The sequence below is a fragment of the Nanorana parkeri genome, unplaced genomic scaffold (genome assembly GCF_000935625.1).
Source record: "Nanorana parkeri isolate BGI_ZX_2015 unplaced genomic scaffold, ASM93562v1 scaffold157, whole genome shotgun sequence".
Classification (NCBI taxonomy): domain Eukaryota; kingdom Metazoa; phylum Chordata; class Amphibia; order Anura; family Dicroglossidae; genus Nanorana; species Nanorana parkeri.
The window spans coordinates 844,841-864,396 of record NW_017306425.1 but is presented as its reverse complement, the minus strand read 5'-3'; the positions used below and the strand labels follow the sequence as shown (position 1 = coordinate 864,396).

The window sequence follows — 19,556 nt, the reverse complement described above, 5'->3', positions numbered from 1 at the left end:
GCAGCATTTTTGCATGCTGCATTTCCCAATTTGAGCACAGCTATTTTTTAAAGAATAAGTGTGATCCAACCCACCAGTGTCCACCAATAACTAAACATTATGTTTGAATACTAGTGGGCTGAATAACACATTGGTTTCTTATAAGTATAGAAACTTGCTCTATCCCCTCAAAATCAGCCTTCATGCACCCAGGGGAAAGTGCCTCCATATGCATTCTTTATAAAGATAATGAATACATTAAAGTTTGAAACAGCCTAGTATAGGCTGCATTAAGTAGGGAGAGCTGGGAACACTCAGTGGTTTAACTGCCAGCAACCCCCTAAACCTGAAATATCGATGTTTGTTTGGCCTTCATGTTGTCCATCTATTTGGTCATTTCTGTCTAACCATTTATGTACAACAGGACTCTTAAAAAGACTATTTAACATACCCAGTCTTTGGGACAAACTACACAACTAACCCCATAATTGCACTTCAGGATCTTGATGTTCATCTGATTTTCTACACATTAGTGAAAATGTACAGCCCACTACTTCATAATTTTTGTCTGACTTTGGTAACCCTAATGAATAATTTATATTTTGATGGTGCTTTTCTCCGTGGGAACACACAGCGCTTCATCTGCTGTTGGGGCAGACGGTAAGGCATCCATCTTGGAGGCACATAGTAGAATATCATACCAGGGCCAATTTTAGACTGGAGCCAAATTAACCTACCAGCATGTCTATGGCGTGTGGAAGAAAACCAGAGTACTTTGAGTAAGCCCCATGAAAGCACAGGGAGATTATGCAACCTCCATTTAGATAGTGTTCTGACCGGGATTCGAACGGAGGGACCCAGTGCTACAAGGATGTTAAGATGACTTCTAGTCTGTATAATAGGTGACTGTTTTCAGTACATGGTCGTCTTCTGGGTGTGACCTGCTTTAATGTCTGCGTTTTTTAATGTCTGTGTTTTATATAAAACAAACATTTTTTCAGGCAGACAAAAGCAATTTTGTATAAATGTGGCCACCTTACAAAATTAGGAGAATGTCCTTTATAGTCATTTAGGTTTTCTAGTCCTCAAAATGTCCTCCTTACCCAACGGGCTGTAAATTTTACTTCTAAACGTGCAGCAGATGAAATGCAAGTTGACTACTGGTTAAGTTAGAGTTGATTATGGATTATACTTCCATATGTCTTTCCTGGCAGGTTCCCTTCAAGAAGGCCCAAGGTCACTCCTCAGCTGCAAGTTACAGCTCACCTGAAAATCTTTTTCTATTTACCATGTCTGATGATTACACAGGGCGCTGATCTATTAACATCGCAGAAACCTTGTTGTCTTGCTTAGAAAAGATCCCTGTGAGCATTGTATATTTTACACAGCTTAAAACCCAGTGATCACCAGACAGTGTAGTGCCAGGCAGAGATTTCACCGTTTACCAAGATACACAGCTAAACGATGGATATAATTTATCCAGTTCAAAGTCACTACAATCCTGGGCCAATTTCATAAAAGAAAAGCGAAGGGAAAATGTAGGCGTCATCAATAGCAGCCAATAAGATGTTGGCTTTTACTTTCCAACCTGCACTACAAAATGCCTGTTGTGGTTTACTGATTGCTATAAATTTTATTTCCTCCGTGTTTTATAAATAGGCCCTTTTCTCTTTTTAACAACTCATTCAATTACTTTCTTTCCTGCTACTGCCATTTTTCAACATGACAACCACCATTATTACTGAAAACTAAAGCTCTACAGTGGTCATTTTTGACAACTACAATAAATAATGATTTAAAGGGAAACTAACCTTAAAGTGTAAACCAAAGTATATTCTACATAAATATATCTGAAAAGTTTAAGGCTGGAGACACAGGTTTTGTTCAAATTTGATGTTGGATTAAGAAAATCTACCAACTGTGTGGTTGGAGGCCATGTGAATGGATAAACATTGAAGACATACTTTTGGCAAATGTTTCCATATCTAGCAAAATCTGACTATATCTTGTCAGTTTAAAGTGAACCTATCATTAGAGAAATATGGGGGTGACCACTGCTGACCGCCTCCTGAAAACATCAATGTTATCAGCCAATGACCTGCAACAAGTATTCAGATCACGGGAGTCAGAAACCCTTATCTGCATGCTGGAATGAAGTCAGAGGAGTAGCTTGACAACAAGACAGCTAGTATTATCAGAAGGAAAGCCCCATTAATGGCAGCCCCCATATTTCTCATGAAAGATTTCCTTTTGGGGCTAGCTTGGAGGGTGTTTACTGTGTTTATTTTCTTTGCCCTATCTCCAAATTTTATAGACATACGCCAATAATACCTGATCTGCGGAGTGTGTACAGATGCATGCATTGGCGTTATATACGTTTCTCGCTGTTCTTCTGATCCATACAGTAGTGCTTTAAAGTTTGTGAACCTTTTAGAATTTTTCACATTTTTGTGCAAATATGACCTAAAATGTGATTTGGTTTTGATATAAATCCTTAAATTAGATAGCAAGAACCCAATTAAACATAGGAGGCAAAAGCATACTTGTTCACTTGTTTGAGGAAAGCGATCCAAAGTTTGTGTGGCAAAAGTATGTAAACCTCTAAGTTTTACGGCTCATCATTTAAGGGGGAAATCAGAATTACGAGTTTTAAACAATGGGATGATGTTCATGGGTGAGCATGGGAGGCCCATGCCTTAAAGATTGACGTTAGGGTTCTCACCAGCCAAGTCTGGTCTTAACACTGGTTTGTGGAAGTTTGTCATGACTCAAAGAAAGACCACTAAAAAACTGTTTTTGATGCTCTCCAGTCTGAAAAGGTTATAAAACCTTTTCTAAAGAATGTGAACTTCCCCAGTCCAATGTCAAACAGGTTGTGTACAAATGGCAATTATACACCACTGTTCCCTTCACCAAGAGTGGTTGACCAACAAAGATGATACCATAAGCAAGGTATGAAATACTGTAGATCTCAAAGAACTCCAGGCCAATTGACCCAGTTCATAGCTCAGAAAACCATTTAAATTAACCATAGGTTATAAAGCAATATTGTACTGACAAAGATCTCACTTGGGTCAGGTGTGTGACAGATCTACAAGGAGTAAATCTTTGCCACATTAGTAAAAAGATTCCACTCTATTCTTCTGATAGCAAAGGTTCTGATACTTTTACCAAGCAAAAAAAAAAATGTTTTTTTAATTGTTTATTATGGTGTTTATATAGCGCCAACAGTGCTTTACATACTGCACATTCTCACTCTCAAGGAGCTTACAGTCTCCGGTCCTTTATCACACATTCATACATACAATACAATTTAGACAGGAGCCAATTAACCTTCCAGCATGTCTTTGGAGTGTGGGAGGAAACCGGAGTACCCGGAGGAAACCCACACAAGCACTGGGAGAACATGCAAACTCCTTGCGGATAATATAGTTGGATCATTTTCCTCAATAAATACAGTAAAAAAACAGTAGGTTGTTGACTTGGTTTTAATTGGTTTCTCTTTATCATCGAAAAACAGATCATATTTTAGGTCATATTTATTCAGCAATAGTAAAAATTCACAAACATTCAAGAACCACTGTAGACAGTCAGCTCAAACAGAAACCTTACCAGAAAACAATATCCGAAACTGACTTGATATTCATCTGCAAAGTTTCTTTACACTTACAGTCGATTTAACAACTAACCCCGTGCTAGTTGTTGAGCCCACAGAACTGCATGGGGATTTCTCAGAGAGCTGGACTGTGAAGGATTGGGACACAGAAGTAAAAGGCAAATAACACTGTAAGCAAGTGTAATGCATTAGTGTAATTATTACAGAATCCACAAATCTGGAGGTAATGAAGCAGCTTTTTAAAGCGTCATACCCACAACACTGTCAAACAACTAGAGATCATTATGCCGGCAAGTGGCAGGAACAAGGGTCTCACCTTGCTTGACGTCACAGAATATCAGCTCCTCCCCCCCTCCCACTCAGAGTGGACACATATCTGATAAAGAGATGATATGTAATAATTAGAGAAATGTGCATAAAATCATTTCTCAAAAGGACTAACAAAAGAAATAAAGCGGATGCGAAAAAAAACCAAGGGCTATTATAAAGGAGCTATACAAGCTAGTTTACCTATTATGTATGTATTATTGCAAAAACCTTGTTACACATAAATCAATTATTTAACAAATCAAAGAGTGAAAATAAAAAAATAAAAAAAAGAAGAAGAAGAGGAAAAATTCCCTTTAAGAGTTTATGGCCAACAATCTTGCCATCACGAAGACTGCATCACTGCTGAGGCTGGCCAATGGTCAGCTGTTATCTACCGACTTTAGGGTACAGCAATAAAACGTTGACACGGAGCGTTACTTCCACACTGTAAGCACTTTGGGATTCCTTTAACGCCCCACCAGTCACACAGTCTCTTATTCTACACAGTCCTTCCACAACACAGGTCTTTTTACCCGTTAAGGAAAAAAAAAAAGCAGTTTGTACAATATGAGAAAGGCGCCAAGGATATGTGTTCAGTCAGCCAGAGGCTCCTTAGAAGATCCATACTACACTTAAGTTCACAGAAGGTTGAAAATAAAAATAAAGAGATGTACATATATCTCTATCTATCTATATATTTATATATATATGTAGGGTTACTCCTCTGTAGGGGCGGGGGGAGGATTTTGCTAGAGTGTGTGCACTTTACAAGTCTATGAGTTGATCCACCAGTAGTAGAGACCTGGACATGTTTGGTAGGCTGGACTCAGAGTTCCCACTGCTGCTATTAGAGTGAGGACCTGGAAAGTGGGGGAGAGACAGCAATTCAGTATGTTGTTGAAAACAGAGACAGAGCAGAAGGTGCAAAAGGCAGGAAGCATGGGATCAGTGAGAGAAGCATTGTGCAACCGTTTGTCATTGTACGTAAAGGTTAAGTTCAGCCAAACCAGCCAGTTCTCTACAGCACACATCAGTTGCTACTGTTTAGCTGGGGCTCCAGTGTACCCTTGATTTACCCTTCAATTAAAGATGAAAAAATCAATTAGCAATTTTCTGTAGATCAGGAAAATTACATACTTGGAAGCCGAATCATGATTTACTGCCGGATTGTGGCTCTTAGAGCATTAATCCAGGCAACCATGAACTGACTCATTTTCACAGTATATGTTCTAAACTCACACCCCCACTATGGTCATCAATATATTTTTTGGCTCCACTTAGAACAAGTTAGTCACCATCCAAATCTCCAGCTACAGCAGGCTTCTTTCTGATAGATAATGGAGACTTTAGGGGGAATTCTGAACTGGTTGGGTTGCATAAAATAAAGGAGGGTAAAATATACCATGGTACTAGAGACCCAGAGACAAGCAACTGTCGCATGTTGTAAAGATGGCCATCTACCCTGTACCGAAATATCTGTTTTAGCTGTACTCAACCTTTACATTTCTATGCTCATAAAGCATGCATCATTATGAAAAGCAAATCTGGCATGCAGGTGTTAAACCAAACTCAGCTTAAGGTTAACTAACTCTTCCAAACTAAGAAGAACACATGACACCCTTGTGCTATCCATAGCTAGGAAGATGTTTCCTTCTCTAAACATCAGATATTTTTCATGTACACACCGACAGACCCCAAGAAATGCCAGGCCTGCAGCTTTCAACATCACATCATAAGGACGTGGTTGTAAATGTAAATTAAAAGTCCATCTTCAGCCAAATGTTTTTATCATTTTAGCTTTAAATAGTGATGTGGAAAGATTTGAACCTCTTAACTTTTTTTTTATGCTGTCTGTCCCCAATTTAAAACATTTCTACCTAGATTTAGTCTAAATTAGGGACATTTAAACAGGAGGTGACAGCGAATCCCTCCAATAGGGGCACAGAAAATAAAAAAAACATTTTCTTGTAGATTGGGGAAGGCTCTGTCAGGATTTTATTGTCATCTGTGACCTTGTTAGAGAATTTCCCTTACTTCCTATCCAGGTGATGGGTATCGGACAAAACAGGAGAAGAGAAATCTCATCAACTTTTAAAATCTGATTTTATAACCTTTACCTTTCCCACTTAAAATATAATGTTTTGGCCGGAGTAGGCTTTAAGCATTACACACAATCCCTGTTCCACTATTACTGTATGAAAGTGTATTTCCAACTTTGCAGCCATATTAGGCAACACTTACTTTAGATCTGTTACATGTCCCATTCACGTATTAGAATGTATTAAAAAATGCTGCTTCCTACCTTGTTAATTGTTGACAAATCCTATACAAATCTTACACAGCTTTCCCCTTCTATGTAATGTTAATGTAAGGTTTACCATAACACTGTCTGTACTGTGTTGGCAGATCTCATCAGTTGTAAAACAGATGTGCACAGATTGTCCTAACAATGGGTTAAAGACATTAAGGCTTAGGTGGTACATTGTATGTTGGTGCACTTTAAAAAGAAAATTGTCCCCAACTTGTCCATGTAGTGTATTATCCAGCAAGTTATTCTGAAGAATAGAGTCCTATGTATAATCCAAATGGAAAGGTAGGCAATATTTTAAAAAATGTATTTTGTACCTATACAGGAAAATTGGATGACCGCACACCAGCTAGATCGCAACTCTTTTTTTTTTTTTTTCCTTTCATAAAAGCATAACACAAGAGATGTATTGAGACCTCTAACGTGTTTCACGCACACAGGCGCTTAGTCACACACTAGGACTTAGTAAAAGACGTCAGAAGTCTCAATTCAGCTCTTGTGTTATGCTTTTATTAAGAATAAACAGAGTTTGAACATAGTTGGTGACCGGTCATCCAATGTTCCTGTAGAGTGGCTGTCTGTAAAAGTGGACAAGCACCTGGCTACAGTAGGTAAGCATGGACTAACTTGGAGCGACACACTGCTTTTCCTATATTTAGCTATGCTTTGTGAATGGGAACACAATTATAGTGGCTGTAAAGGTGGAAATGCACTTTAATGCTTCTTTTGTCAAACATAATACTTTCATGCAACAAATAACGCTAAAAAAAGTGATTGAGTGATTGGCTTAAATTTTCATAAAAAATAAAATGGATGCTTTGGACTGTGCGCCTTCAGCTTATAAGCACTGAGCTAACATTTTTCCTAGGACCTCATATAACATTACAGTAAAATGATGCCATTAGCTCATGGCAAACTAATGGCAGAACATTGATTAACCAACAGAAAATCTGTAGCCAACAGGAATGGATGACCAGACAACTGCACGCAAGGAGGTGCAGACGAATTGGCCTGCTAAAGTACAGTTTAACGCCTGAGATGCCAGAAAAAGCCAGATCATTGTAAGGGTAGAAGCAAATTATTCATTTTATACCTTTAAGATCGTCCTTTTACACCCACTAATGTCTTCCCATTTCTTACCTTGGGAATTTTTGGATACCAGTACAGGTATAGGATCAAACTCATCATCAGCTGTTTTTTCTGTATCGTCCGGGATATCAAAGCCCGTTAGGAGGTTAGTATCGTCTGCAGCGTGCGGAGGAGAAAGAAAGAAGCGGGAAGCTCAGACAGCGAAAGAGAGAAGCTAGTTAGCAAATTTATACAAACAGCCAAGCAAGGGAGAGGACTCTGGGGACACACAGGGTGTATGAGTACAATGGCCAACATAGACATGCTGAAGGGGTGTAGAGTCAATGAACCAGGTACTGACTGTCAGGTATTAATGGCAGATCTTGATCTGAATACAAAAAAGTGCCATAAGCCTAAGGACATCCAGACAAAAAAAATTAAGTTAATGCCAGTCCACCCCTAACCATTATTTAGGTTTAGGGCAGATAGTGCAAACAACTACACGGAGTCCAAATGTGAAATCACTGGAAACGTTCCAGGTTCTCCTACCTAATGTCATGAAAATGGGATCTTGCTTTCTCTGGTGGATTTTTTTAATGAATTTATGTAGTATGCAACTGGTGTAGTTAGACTTTGAGTGTAGCGCAGCTGTGATGTCCAGTGAGGAGGTCTTCCAGGAGGAGCTCCCAGGAAAGATAAAAGATACATCAAGTTTTGTGCCACTCAGCATCCACTACAAATGCTCATTTATTTTTGGAGGGGGTAACTTTTATTTAGCTAAAGTCCTCAGATGTCAATCAGTTCCGATTGGATTATATGTTTTTATGTATGAATTCTTATACAAAGTTTTAGAACATTTTGATAAAATTGGGTTAGCAACATAGCAGCATGCTATGTAATGAGCTGTTTGTGTATCCTGGCAACATTAGATTTGTCACCAGTGAGCATAGTCGAGCACACTAGCACACTATCGAGCTTCTTTAAGTGTGAAACACACTTCACAGTATTAATATCGCTTAGCTGCCGACTAACGGCACATATGTGTTTTTCATTTCTTGTATATGCAATTATGTCTCTGCAGCTTATGTTGAACTGCTTGGAAAGGCTTAAGAACTGTGCTATATCCTTATAGAAAGTATCGAAAAAACAATGTATAAAATGTAAGGAACATATAAAAAGAAGAAGACAACAGTCATGTCTAACATATACACCGACATATTAAGCCATAGCATTATGACCACCTGCCTAATATTGAGTAGGTCCCCCTTTTGCTGCCAAAAAAAGCCCTGACCCATCGACGCATGGACTCCACTAGACCTGTGAAGGTATTCTGTGGTATCTGGCACCAAGCCGTCAGTAGCAGATCCTTTAAGCCCTATAAAAGTTGTGACATGGGGCCTCCATGGATCAGACTTTTTTTTTCAGCACATCCAACAGATGCTCGATTAGACCGAGTTCTGGAAAATTTGGAGGCCAAGTCAACAAACTGCGATGCACTGTGTGTTCAAACACCTATCGGAACCAGCATTAACTTTTTCAGCAATTTGAGCTCCAGTAGCTCTTCTATTGGTGCAGACTACATGGGCCAACCTTCGCTTCCCACATGCATCAAGGAGCCTTGGCCGCTCATGACCCTGTCCCTGGTTCACCGTTTTTCCTTCTTTGGACCACTTTTGGTAAGTCTTGACCGCTGCAGACTGGGAACATTGCACAATAGGTGCAGTTTTGCAGTTGCTCTGACACAGTCTTGTAGCCATCACAATTTGGCCCTCGTCAAAGTCACTCAAATCCTTACACGTGTCCATTTTTTCTGCTTGCAACAACTTCAAAATGTTCACTGGCTGCCTAATATGTCCCACCCACTTACAGGTGGCATTGGGCATTGAAACCAAAAAAATCAATGTTATTCACTTTACCCGTCAGTGGTCATAATGTTATGGCTGATTGGTGTACGTACATACAAAATATATCTATATATAGATAAATCTATATCTATATATAGATATACATATCTATATATAGATATAGATATATCTATATATTTATATATCTATATCATTATTTTTATTTTTTTTACACACATGCATACATGATTACGTGCACAACACGGGTCAAGAAATGTATTTGCACTGGCACCATTACCAGCTAAGACAATGACAGGAGGATAGAGCATGTGCATGGGATAAAACAGACTCTGACCAAGTTTGAGTCGTGGTTACTGGCCCCGCTCTCGGGTGCACCAGATCTTTTGGGGGGGGAAAAAAAGACATGACTAATAATAGACCAGACGTGTAAAGCTGCTGGGGAATTCTATCATTTAGTTTGTAGCAGTGTTTGTATTCATCCAGATACAAACCCTACCAGACTGGAAGGCATTCCCAAAGTAAGATCATCATTACAAATTTGGGGTTGATTTACTAAAGGCAAACAGGCTGTCTACTTTGCCAAGGGAATTTTCCCCAAGCTTAGTGAATGTGGTGAAACTTCATTTAAAAAAAAGACTAGCCAAGCACATGTATGGAAAATGAAGAAAAAAAACCACAGTATTTATGCTTGCACATGATTGGATGCTGAAAGTCAGCTGAGCTTCACCTCTTGCAAAGTCACAGCCTATGTGCACAATATCGACAGTCTGTAAAGCCGGAAACAGGAAGTCTGTTGTTGGAATGCTTCTTTAAAGCTCAACTCTTGGCTAGGAGCTACATACACAGTTCACATACATAGGCGGAAACTGTTTTACCTGCAGAAGAATGTTATTCTCTGCGGCCAATGTTGAGATCCTGGCATCTTTGCCAGACAGTACAACCAGACCCCTGACCTCTATTGCAGCAGCACAAATAGATTAAAAGGAGAACTATGAGGTGAGTGCTTGTCACGCAGTTGGGCGGATCCAGACATAATTGTCGAGCTTCAGCTGCGGCGTCTTAGTATACCGCGAGCTACAGCTCGCGGTATACTGAGCCTAGGGTGATGGGAGGACGCTAGTTTGTGTCCTCCCGTTACCCTGAGAACTATGGGGAAAAGCCTTAACCCCATAGTTCTCCTTTAAGAAGATAGCAACCACTATAGCCACACCTTGGCTCCATCCTCCTGATCATTGACAACACATATGTATTACTGCAGAACCCTATTGGCTCAGAGGGCTGGCACTCCACCTCCAACTCTGTCATGCCGTACAGGGGATTACAGAGGGTTGATATGAAAACAAATTTTTGAATACTTGATTCACTTAAAAATACATTTAATAGGAGCTGCATTAATCTGTTTTTTTTTTTTATATCTGCCAGGAGTTCAGCTTTAATATATAGTGCCTGTAATGTAATCAAATGTCTAAGCATTCATGACATAATCTTTGCTGAAAGAACTTAGAAGACTAACATTAAGACAGATCTTGCCAATCAGCATTGCTGGTTGAACCTTATTCCTCCCATTCAGCAGAGTTTGTGTAACTAATGCCAAGGTATTTGGTCACATGGCCTGCCAGAAACTTCAGGCAGGATGGGAGTTTGGAAACTGAACCAGAAAGTGAGCTGAATTGAGAATCGTTTCCAAATCCGCTTTTTTGGCCTAGATGGTTCATTTCTCCTGCCTTCTCCAAACTCTTCACCATTTTGTGAATAACCCTGTTTATGTTTCACTTTAGATTCTGACTGGAAGTATCCTTTAATATATAAACATATATGTTTATAAGTGCAGAGGGAGCCGTAAACCAGCCAGGATTTAGTTGTTCACATCACAATAAGGTACCCCACATTACCCGCATACAAGGTGCCATATCCATGATAGATGAGTAAATGCTCCTAAGATCTAGAGTCTACAATAAGGGTAGGTATCATCGGCATTCCAGCTGGGGTGAAATTACAAATTCTATCATGCCTGTGACTCACGATCATGCCTGTGGCTGTCAGAGTCTGTCATTGTAGTTTCACCACAACTGGAGTGCTGAAGTTGCCTACAGATATCTATGCAAGGACTGAATACGGACGCAGGTCCAGCAGAACCCTGGGAAGCTCCTCATTTCATCTGACACATTATCTATTGGAGAATATATAACAGGGTGATCCACCTACATTATGAAGCTGGTTTTATCAGCGGTGAACAAATAAGAGTCAAAAAAAGTATTGTCTGAAGGAGGACTGATACATGGAGTACACCAGTTTGAAATAGTAATGTTAAAAGGAGAACTATGGGGTCAGTGTTTTTCCCCATAGTTCTCCCTGGGGTAACGGGAGGACACAAAACTAGCGTCCTCCCGTTACCCTAAGCTCAGTATACCGCGAGCTACAGCTTGCGGTATACTGAGACGCCGCACCTGGAGCGGATCCCGACTTAAATGACGGGATCCGCCCAGCTGCATGAGTGACAGCTGGCTCTGCCTATCTAGAGGCAGAGCCAGCTGTACCCGCCCCCTCCCCCGTCCGTTCCACCAGTCAGCGCTGGCAGATCGGAGCGGGGAGAGGGGAATCCAGCCCCTGCCCCTGTCACGGCAGAGAGCCGTGACAGGATCGAGAGGTGAGGGAACCCGGTATGTGTTCCCTCACCTCCCGATCTACTGAGCCGACCTGTGACAGTCTCATTGTCACAGGTCGGCTTAGAACTATGAGGTGAGTGGAAATCACTCACCTCATAGTTCTCCTTTAAGGAAAAAAAGGGCCCTCAACTAATTTGTTTTACTAAAAACAAGAAAAGAAAGCATCTACCAGTGATGAAAGGCCTGAATAAAAATAGGTTCGCAATGGAAGTAGACTTCTCCCCACGTTAAAGTGAATGGGAATTTGTCAGCGATGAACAGATTCCAGATTACAAAAACACACATAATTTGACATAGAATCCTGGACCAGAGGTGTGCATGCGAATGACAGCTGCTTTTTGCAGATCACAGAGTACTTTTCCCCTATAGCCACTGCAGGCAGCCATTTTAAGCTCGAATAGGTGTTGCTGTATATGCACCAATAATGAGGGGTGCACAACTTCTTAATGCATTAGACATTTTATGCATACTGTACTACTGCAGAAGCAGCACAGTGGCATTATCATCGTAACATAGTAGGTGAGGTTAAAAGAAGACAAAGGGCCATACAGTTCAGCCTATACCATTCTACTTTAAATAAAAACTTCATAATGGCTTCTCTTCTCCCCTGTGTAATATAGAAGGATCTCTTCTACCTGCAGCGGTTTCATTAATTGGAGAGACTTTAGCTCCAAAAAGGAGATGAGGTTAGCAGAGGTGTTCATGGTCAAAGAACAGACTTTGAGGTTTTCTCATTCGAAGGGAAGTATTTGTTGGTTATACAAAAGATTGTAACACCATCACCTTGCTTTGTGGCATAAAAATAACCACTTCTTCAGGATTGGTGTGCAGAACCCCTTTAAGGTAACAAAAGGGAAGTGAGTATACTCCAGGCCACCACAGCGCACATGGTCCTGTGCTACCATGAAGTGTTCTGTACACCTAACCTAAAGAAGTGACCAGTTTTAGGCCACAAAACAAGTTGATGGTGTTGTACTGTAACCACTTTTTGTATTTTTGTATGATCAATAAATACATGCCTTCTAGCCTTCAAGCTGCTTCTTTTCTCATGGGCTTCTCTATTAGCCTCATCTCCCTGATGGGGCCAAAGTCTCTCACTTCATTGCGCACAGCGGATCATAATAAATCACCGGGTATGCATATCATCCAAAACACCCCAACGAGAACAGAGAGCAGCCACCCACCATATCTGTGTGGAGACATTCTCCACAAGTGCTATATCAGGTCGCTTGACCCTTAGCCGGGCTTCTCTCAACCTTATACGAGTACATAGATCCTATTTACTACTAATCTATATCTAACAATGAAACGTAATTTTTGAGTTAAAACTACTAAAAGTATTTGGATGTCACTTATTTGCATTTTCTCCTATACTTCTCATCTATCTCTAGGCTTTTTGGGAGAATGCCTGCATTTCTCTGCTTCATTAAGGAGACCCTGCCACCAATTAAAAAAATTGCAGGTAAAAGTAAAGAGCAAATCAAGTAATTTAAAAGCTTACGCTCAGTGTTTTTCCTTTCCATAAATGATTATTCACATGCAAAATGTAAATCCAGAAACAGTCAATTACCTAGCACAGCACTCTCCCTCTGTGCAGAGCCCTCTCCTTATACGGGAGTGTCCACTTACTGTCTGTGCTGGCCTAGCTCTTCCTTTAACCTTTTATGCAACTGCTGGGGGAGCAGCAAAAGGGGAATACTAGAGTGTCACCTAAGTGACCGCTCTGAATCTACCAGGGCTGCTCACAATACGTACAAGATGGTGGCACCCAGCAGCAGTCTGAGGCCTCTTGGATGTCTACATAAGGGAGGCTTTTACAGGTAAATAATCTGCATTAATACACTAAATGCACATAAAATCTTATGGGAAGATTTTTGTAGAAATGAATGGTATGGCGACAAAGATAAAAAAGGTTATCTCCAACATGTGGCCTTCACCCTACTCTTGGGTACATCTCACAGAAGAAGTCTGACTAATTAAATATAATAGTACTTACAGGCTTTCCTAAATGATTTAGCAGCAATATTACACGTCACCTGCAGGGACAATGTAAAAAAGAAACCCCTACCAGATAATTTAATCAGTGTAGAGATGTCCTATAAAGTGCAGGATACTATAGCCAGCCATCTACTGCAGCCGAAGGTGTAATCTCTCTGGGTAATCATAGGTGACTGTGTGCTGTAGATTAATACAGTTTCCACATCATCACGGTTTCTTATCATATGCAAAGGTTGGTCCCAGGACAATAGTGAAGAGTCTACAGATCCTAAATAGCAATTACGATGCAATTCTAATTAAATTGCTTCCCGGAAAATCTAAAAATCACCACATCTTGGAATACCTACCTCACATATAAATCACACAAATGTTTTAGTATGACAAGCATGTGGAAAGCTTCACTCATTGAACAGGTCAAAAGACAGAAAATGCATGATTATAGCACACAGCTATACCATCATTCACACACACAGCTTGAGAGATGAAATGCAAGAGAAACATGGATTCCATACAGGTACCATAGAAATTATCATGAGCTTTACCTGCAGATGTTGGAGCAGAAAGAGTTACAGGGACAAAATCATCAAGTAGGTCAGCCGCAGGGTTAGATAAAATAGAGTAGTCAAGAAGAGAGTCCTCCCCAGTCAGGGAATCTGGAGATCCCAATGTGCAGCATTAAAAAGATGGCAGTGTGTTAGTACAGAAGAATATTGATTTGTTTAAGGAATTACTAACCTCTGGAGGTGCTGGAAACAGAGGCCAGAGGAGGGACACTGTCAGCAAAACAACTCAGATATATGCAACCAAAGCACCAAGTAGGGCCCACAAAGCATTCACAATGAAAGATTATACATAAATGGTTGTAATGGGCAACAGCCCTTTGATCCACTTTTCACAGATAATTCTGTAGCGATCACTAATAATGCATGTTCAAATATGTCCTGCTGGTAACCAATCCACTGCTCCAGGTAAGAATGTCTGCATACAGCTCGAAGCATAGAGGGTGCAGATCCGGCTTGTCTGCATCCACCACACTGAACTTGAATATTAATACAAATCACACACCAAACTAAAATAGATCGCTATTAAATGGAAGAAGGCAGGAAACCTCTTGCGGGTTTGACACTAATGATCCTGCTTTCTGCATGCCCTTGGATCTTCGCAAAATACCAATACGAGCAGCAGTTTAGTGTGCGATCACCTTCATATTCCATGACAGCCAGGTAACTAGAATTTTCCAATGAAGGTCACAAATAGTGACTTCTGTATTTCTTCTGTGACGGGTTTTCTTTAACATCAGGTTGATTGTACAATTTACCACCATCCTGTCCTGTTTTTAAGGAAGTTTGTTATTTTAGAGGATTATTTAAAGGAGAACTATGGGGTCAGTGCTTTTCCCCATAGTTCTCCTAAGGGTAACGGGAGGACAAACTAGTGTCCTCCCGTCACCCAAAGCTCAGTATACCGCGAGCTACAGCTCGCGGTATACTGAGACTGCCACAGCCGGAACGGATCCCGACAATTATGTCTGGATCCGCCCAGCTGCGTGAGTGACAGCTGGCTCTGACTATCTAGAGGCAGAGCGCCAGCTGTACCCGCCCCCTCCCCCGTCCGTTCCGCCAGTCAGCGCTGGAGGATAAGACAGGGGAGGGGGGAATCCAGTCCCTCCCCTGTCAGGGCTCTCTGCCGGCACAGGCTACCAAACATCAACCAAACGTTCAGATTCCACCTCTAATAATTAAGATTTGAAGCTGGCTGGTTGTTGTAGGGTATCATAAATAAGGTGATACATTAATCTGACTTCTTTTTCCTACACTCCCTTTCTGTCATGGATAGCACATCACTACCTTTTTAAACAGCTAAGTGGTATACATATCCTACACATTACAATGCTTATCAATATTTCTGTACCCCATATGCCTATAAATATGGCTTTTGTGGATAAGCAAAAGCAGAGAGTTAAAGAATGTCAGCAGCACCCATTTAATTAACCAAAAAAGCTAAGGATACAGTTAGTCCAAATCAGCCAGATTTCTGCTATTACACAATATATTCAATAGTTTGTGGACCCCTGACCATCACAAGCAGGACATCCCACTGCCCTGCCCTTCCAGCTATAACAGCTTCCACTCTTATAGGCTGGGTTCCAACCTGGGCGTTTTTCAGCGCTGATCGAAGCTTTCTTTGGGGCGGATTTCCACGCGGATCCATTGACTTCTGCATATTACATTTCGTAAACGCGCGTTTCGTGGACAGAAAAATGCACGAAAACCGCGCGTCTGACGTGCATATTACAACGCCCAGGTGTGAACCCAGCCTTAGGGAGGCTTTCCACAAGATTTTAAGCATGACTGAAGGAATTTGTGGCCATTCAGTCAAAGGAGCATTTGTGAGGCCAGGTATTGATGTTGGAAGAGAAGACCTGCACCACAATTGAGGTTCCAATTCATCCTAAAAGTGTTGATTAGGGCTGTTTTTGTCAGGGCCCCTTTACAGGCCATGTCTTTATGAGCCTGGCTTTGTGCACAGGTATAGTTATGCTAAACAAAAAAGATCCTTCAAATTCTTAAAGTGCAAAATCGTCTACAATTTCCTTGTACAGTATGTCATAACATCAACAGAACCTTTCACTGGAAACAAATATACTCAAGACGTTGAAGGGGTGTCCACATACTTTTGGCCATATAGTGCATTTTTATAGTGCTGGACAGGAATAAAAAAATGAAATCGGTCGACTTTGCTCTACATTTGGACGATTTGCCTCTGATCACTTGGGCCCAACATACAAAGAAACACAGTATCTACCCTCTACATATAGATCACTGTTAATAAGCCCACAACCAACCTGTACGATTTGAAGCAATGGAGTCGGCCTGGGATGAGAGGCGCTGGGGCATAGGAGGCTCAAGTCCTGGAATGAGGCTCTCCACCACAGGCTCAGCTTTTCCTGGTACATCAAAGAAAAATTGTAGCAGAATACCAGCACAGCGCAGGAAGAGCATGGATTTCATCACAGGGTAGATATGACAGAAAAGGAAAACAGAACACAAGAAAAGGTCATAAGATTTGAAAAGAACCCGAGTCAATAGAACATTTAGCAATGCCACAGATGGGCAGACGTGTTACAAAGAGTAATGGGCAAAGAAGACATCTTGTCATTACTCACATCAATGGCACATGCCACAATTTCCTTACTGACTTGGCCACCATGTGGAAGCACTGTATATATGATGAATGGTCCCATTCGCTTTTCTTCATGGAAAAGGGAACATTGCATGTCCAGTGTATCTTACAGAGTGCCCCGAATGCACCATACAGCTTGTTACTAATAAGCTAATTAGCATCTACATGGCCTGATCCTAATTCGGTGATGAGATGTTGGGACAGGTTCTCTCTAACTTTCATTCTAAATGGTCATAAAGGTAGAAAGATCCTGGTAACGTAGAGGTAAAACTAGCAGCATTTCAGTTTGAACATTTACCAGCTTGGTTGTACAGGTCAGCTATCAAGCAGACTCCAACATTCATGTGATCTTATATCAAATTGAAATGGCATATAGAGCAGACAGTTGCAAGTTAAGCGAATCGCATAACTTTACTGGATTAAAAGGCTATAGAGAGAGAAGACCGTTCTCTACTTGACATTTGATAATTATATCCTAAAGTTAAACGTGACATTTCATATTCTTGATTTGAAATTATTCTGTAGATATGATCCTGCTCTCCTAAAACCTCTTTGATAATTCTATAGGAAGTATCAGCTTCAAAATGCTACCACGCCCGACTGCTAGAGTTTCCAGCATAGCTTTAAAGGGTCATGAAACATAAATTACACGCTGGATTATGTAAAAGAGGTTTTAATAACATTCATAGAGGAATGTTTAAATATTCCAGATTCTAAGAAGTCATAATATTTTATTATTAAGGTGATGGAGGAAAGAGATTTACACACAGAAATCCCATGGGAAATAATACAAACTGTCATTCTGTGACACCCTTTTGCCTATGCGGGTTAAGAGTTAAGACAGAAGAGTTTATGTATAGGCATTTATACATATATAGCTTTGTGGGCATCTTTCCATTGCAATAATGCGTGTTGTGCCATGCATTGCCTTAGGCAGCCAATTAATTCTGAATGGGCTGGGCAATGCACAATGGGCATGATCTATGTTTTCCTTTAAATACAGTACACCACAAGGCACTCAATGTGTTGTGCTACAGTGTGGATGTGATACCCGCTGCTGTATTAGTGCACTGGGTGCCATGATATAATAATGGCACCACAACAGTATGCATATTGCTGTGTGCTGCATTCATGCATAGTAACATGTGCATTTTTACCACACCTAGGCCTGTGACTAGGCCCTAAACATTTTACAGTATTAAGAGTTTGTTCACATAATGTAGGGTTTCTGTTTTATGCTTGCTGTGCCTTTAAAGGGGAACGTCAGGGATTTTGTTGCAGACACCACAAGTTAACCAGTGAATGATGATAATGCTACGTATGGATCTCTGCTCTTTAGGCCCCGTTCACATTGAGCGATTTATCGCGCAGTAATTCCCACGATATCACGGCTATTTACCGCGCGATATCGCTCTTCAATGCATCTCAATGGGGCAAAGGGTCCTGCTGTCGCGGGTCGTGTGTCGCTACAGCAGGACCCTTTTTGGAGTGGATTTTGCCGCGATTCTCACTTGCTCAATGCAAGCATTTGCGCCATATCGCGCAAAATGCAAACGCCCGAATCACGCAATGTGAACGGGGCCTTACTGTAAAAATGCTGGCTTCACTGAAACTTCTGTCAGTTCTCTTCTTCAGCATTTACTGTGGCTTGTACAGTGTAGGGATTCTGTCATCCACCCTCCCTTTGCCTCTTCCTTCATCCATTCTGTGAACAGACAAGGGGAGAGCCTGTCGTTTAATGACCCCCTCCTCTGCCCTTCTCCAGTCACAGAATGCCTAATATTCTATGAACAGAACGCAAAGCATTTTGTGAATGGACGAGATGAGAGAAAAAGACCAGTGAACAACAGAATTTCTGCACAGTGCAAGACCCGCAGATCTCAGTCAAAGCCGGCGTCTCTCCTTGCCGCACCGCTCAACCTCCTGTGAGAGATCAGGAGAGCAGTGTGTGGGCGGTGACAGCTGTCACAGGAGCCAGCTGTCATATCAAGCTCTCCTCAGCCTCGCTCAGCCTCCTGTGACAGCCGATCCAGTATGGAGAGCTGTCACAGGATGGATAGTGATCGCTTAGTGTTTGTAAATAATTCAGGACAAAGTATGTTTACTGTGTCCCCAAATAAGAATAAATGGGAAGTGATCTACATCACTTTCTGTTCATTCATGATTGTGGATATAGTAAACACACTTTTCTATTTTAAAAAGGGAAATATCAGGGATCTGTTTAGACCCCCCCAATATTTCCCAGAAGCCGCTAAAAGTAAAGTAAAAAAGACAAATATTTAATAAAAAATAAATAAAATATACAAAAATGAAAATGTTTATAAAAAATAAATAAAAAAAATTTGAAAAAAGTTAAAAACCAAAAACAAAATTTCTTTTTTTATTTCGCTTTAAAAATTTTCATTTCGGTGCACCTCTATTGGAAAGCCTCTTCGGCATTTTACACTTCTGGGAGTATTGGATGCTCACATCCTCCACCACACACTGGTTCCTTCCATTGACCTTTTACATCCCTATAGAGTGCTTCCAGAGTCCTGGAAGCATCAAAAAAAAAAAAAAGGAAC

At 40.8% G+C, this 19,556-nt stretch overlaps 1 protein-coding gene across 3 annotated transcripts in view; it reads right to left on the bottom strand.

Annotated features, from left to right (window-relative positions):
* The window catches only part of AAK1 (AP2 associated kinase 1), a 121,052-nt gene that overhangs the window by 9,279 nt on the left and 92,217 nt on the right, over positions 1-19,556 (bottom strand). The window contains exons 18-21 of one of the 3 annotated variants that reach the window (XM_018554426.1): positions 16,655-16,756; positions 14,352-14,462; positions 7,353-7,457; positions 4,402-4,764 (exon numbers count right to left, since the gene is read on the bottom strand). In XM_018554426.1, the coding sequence (XP_018409928.1) occupies positions 4,670-4,764; positions 7,353-7,457; positions 14,352-14,462; positions 16,655-16,756 (413 nt within the window). In that variant the 3' untranslated portion in view covers positions 4,402-4,669. Of the gene's footprint in view, positions 1-4,401; positions 4,765-7,352; positions 7,458-14,351; positions 14,463-16,654; positions 16,757-19,556 lie in introns of those variants that run through there. The other 2 variants (XM_018554424.1, XM_018554425.1) reach the window with 2 other exon arrangements.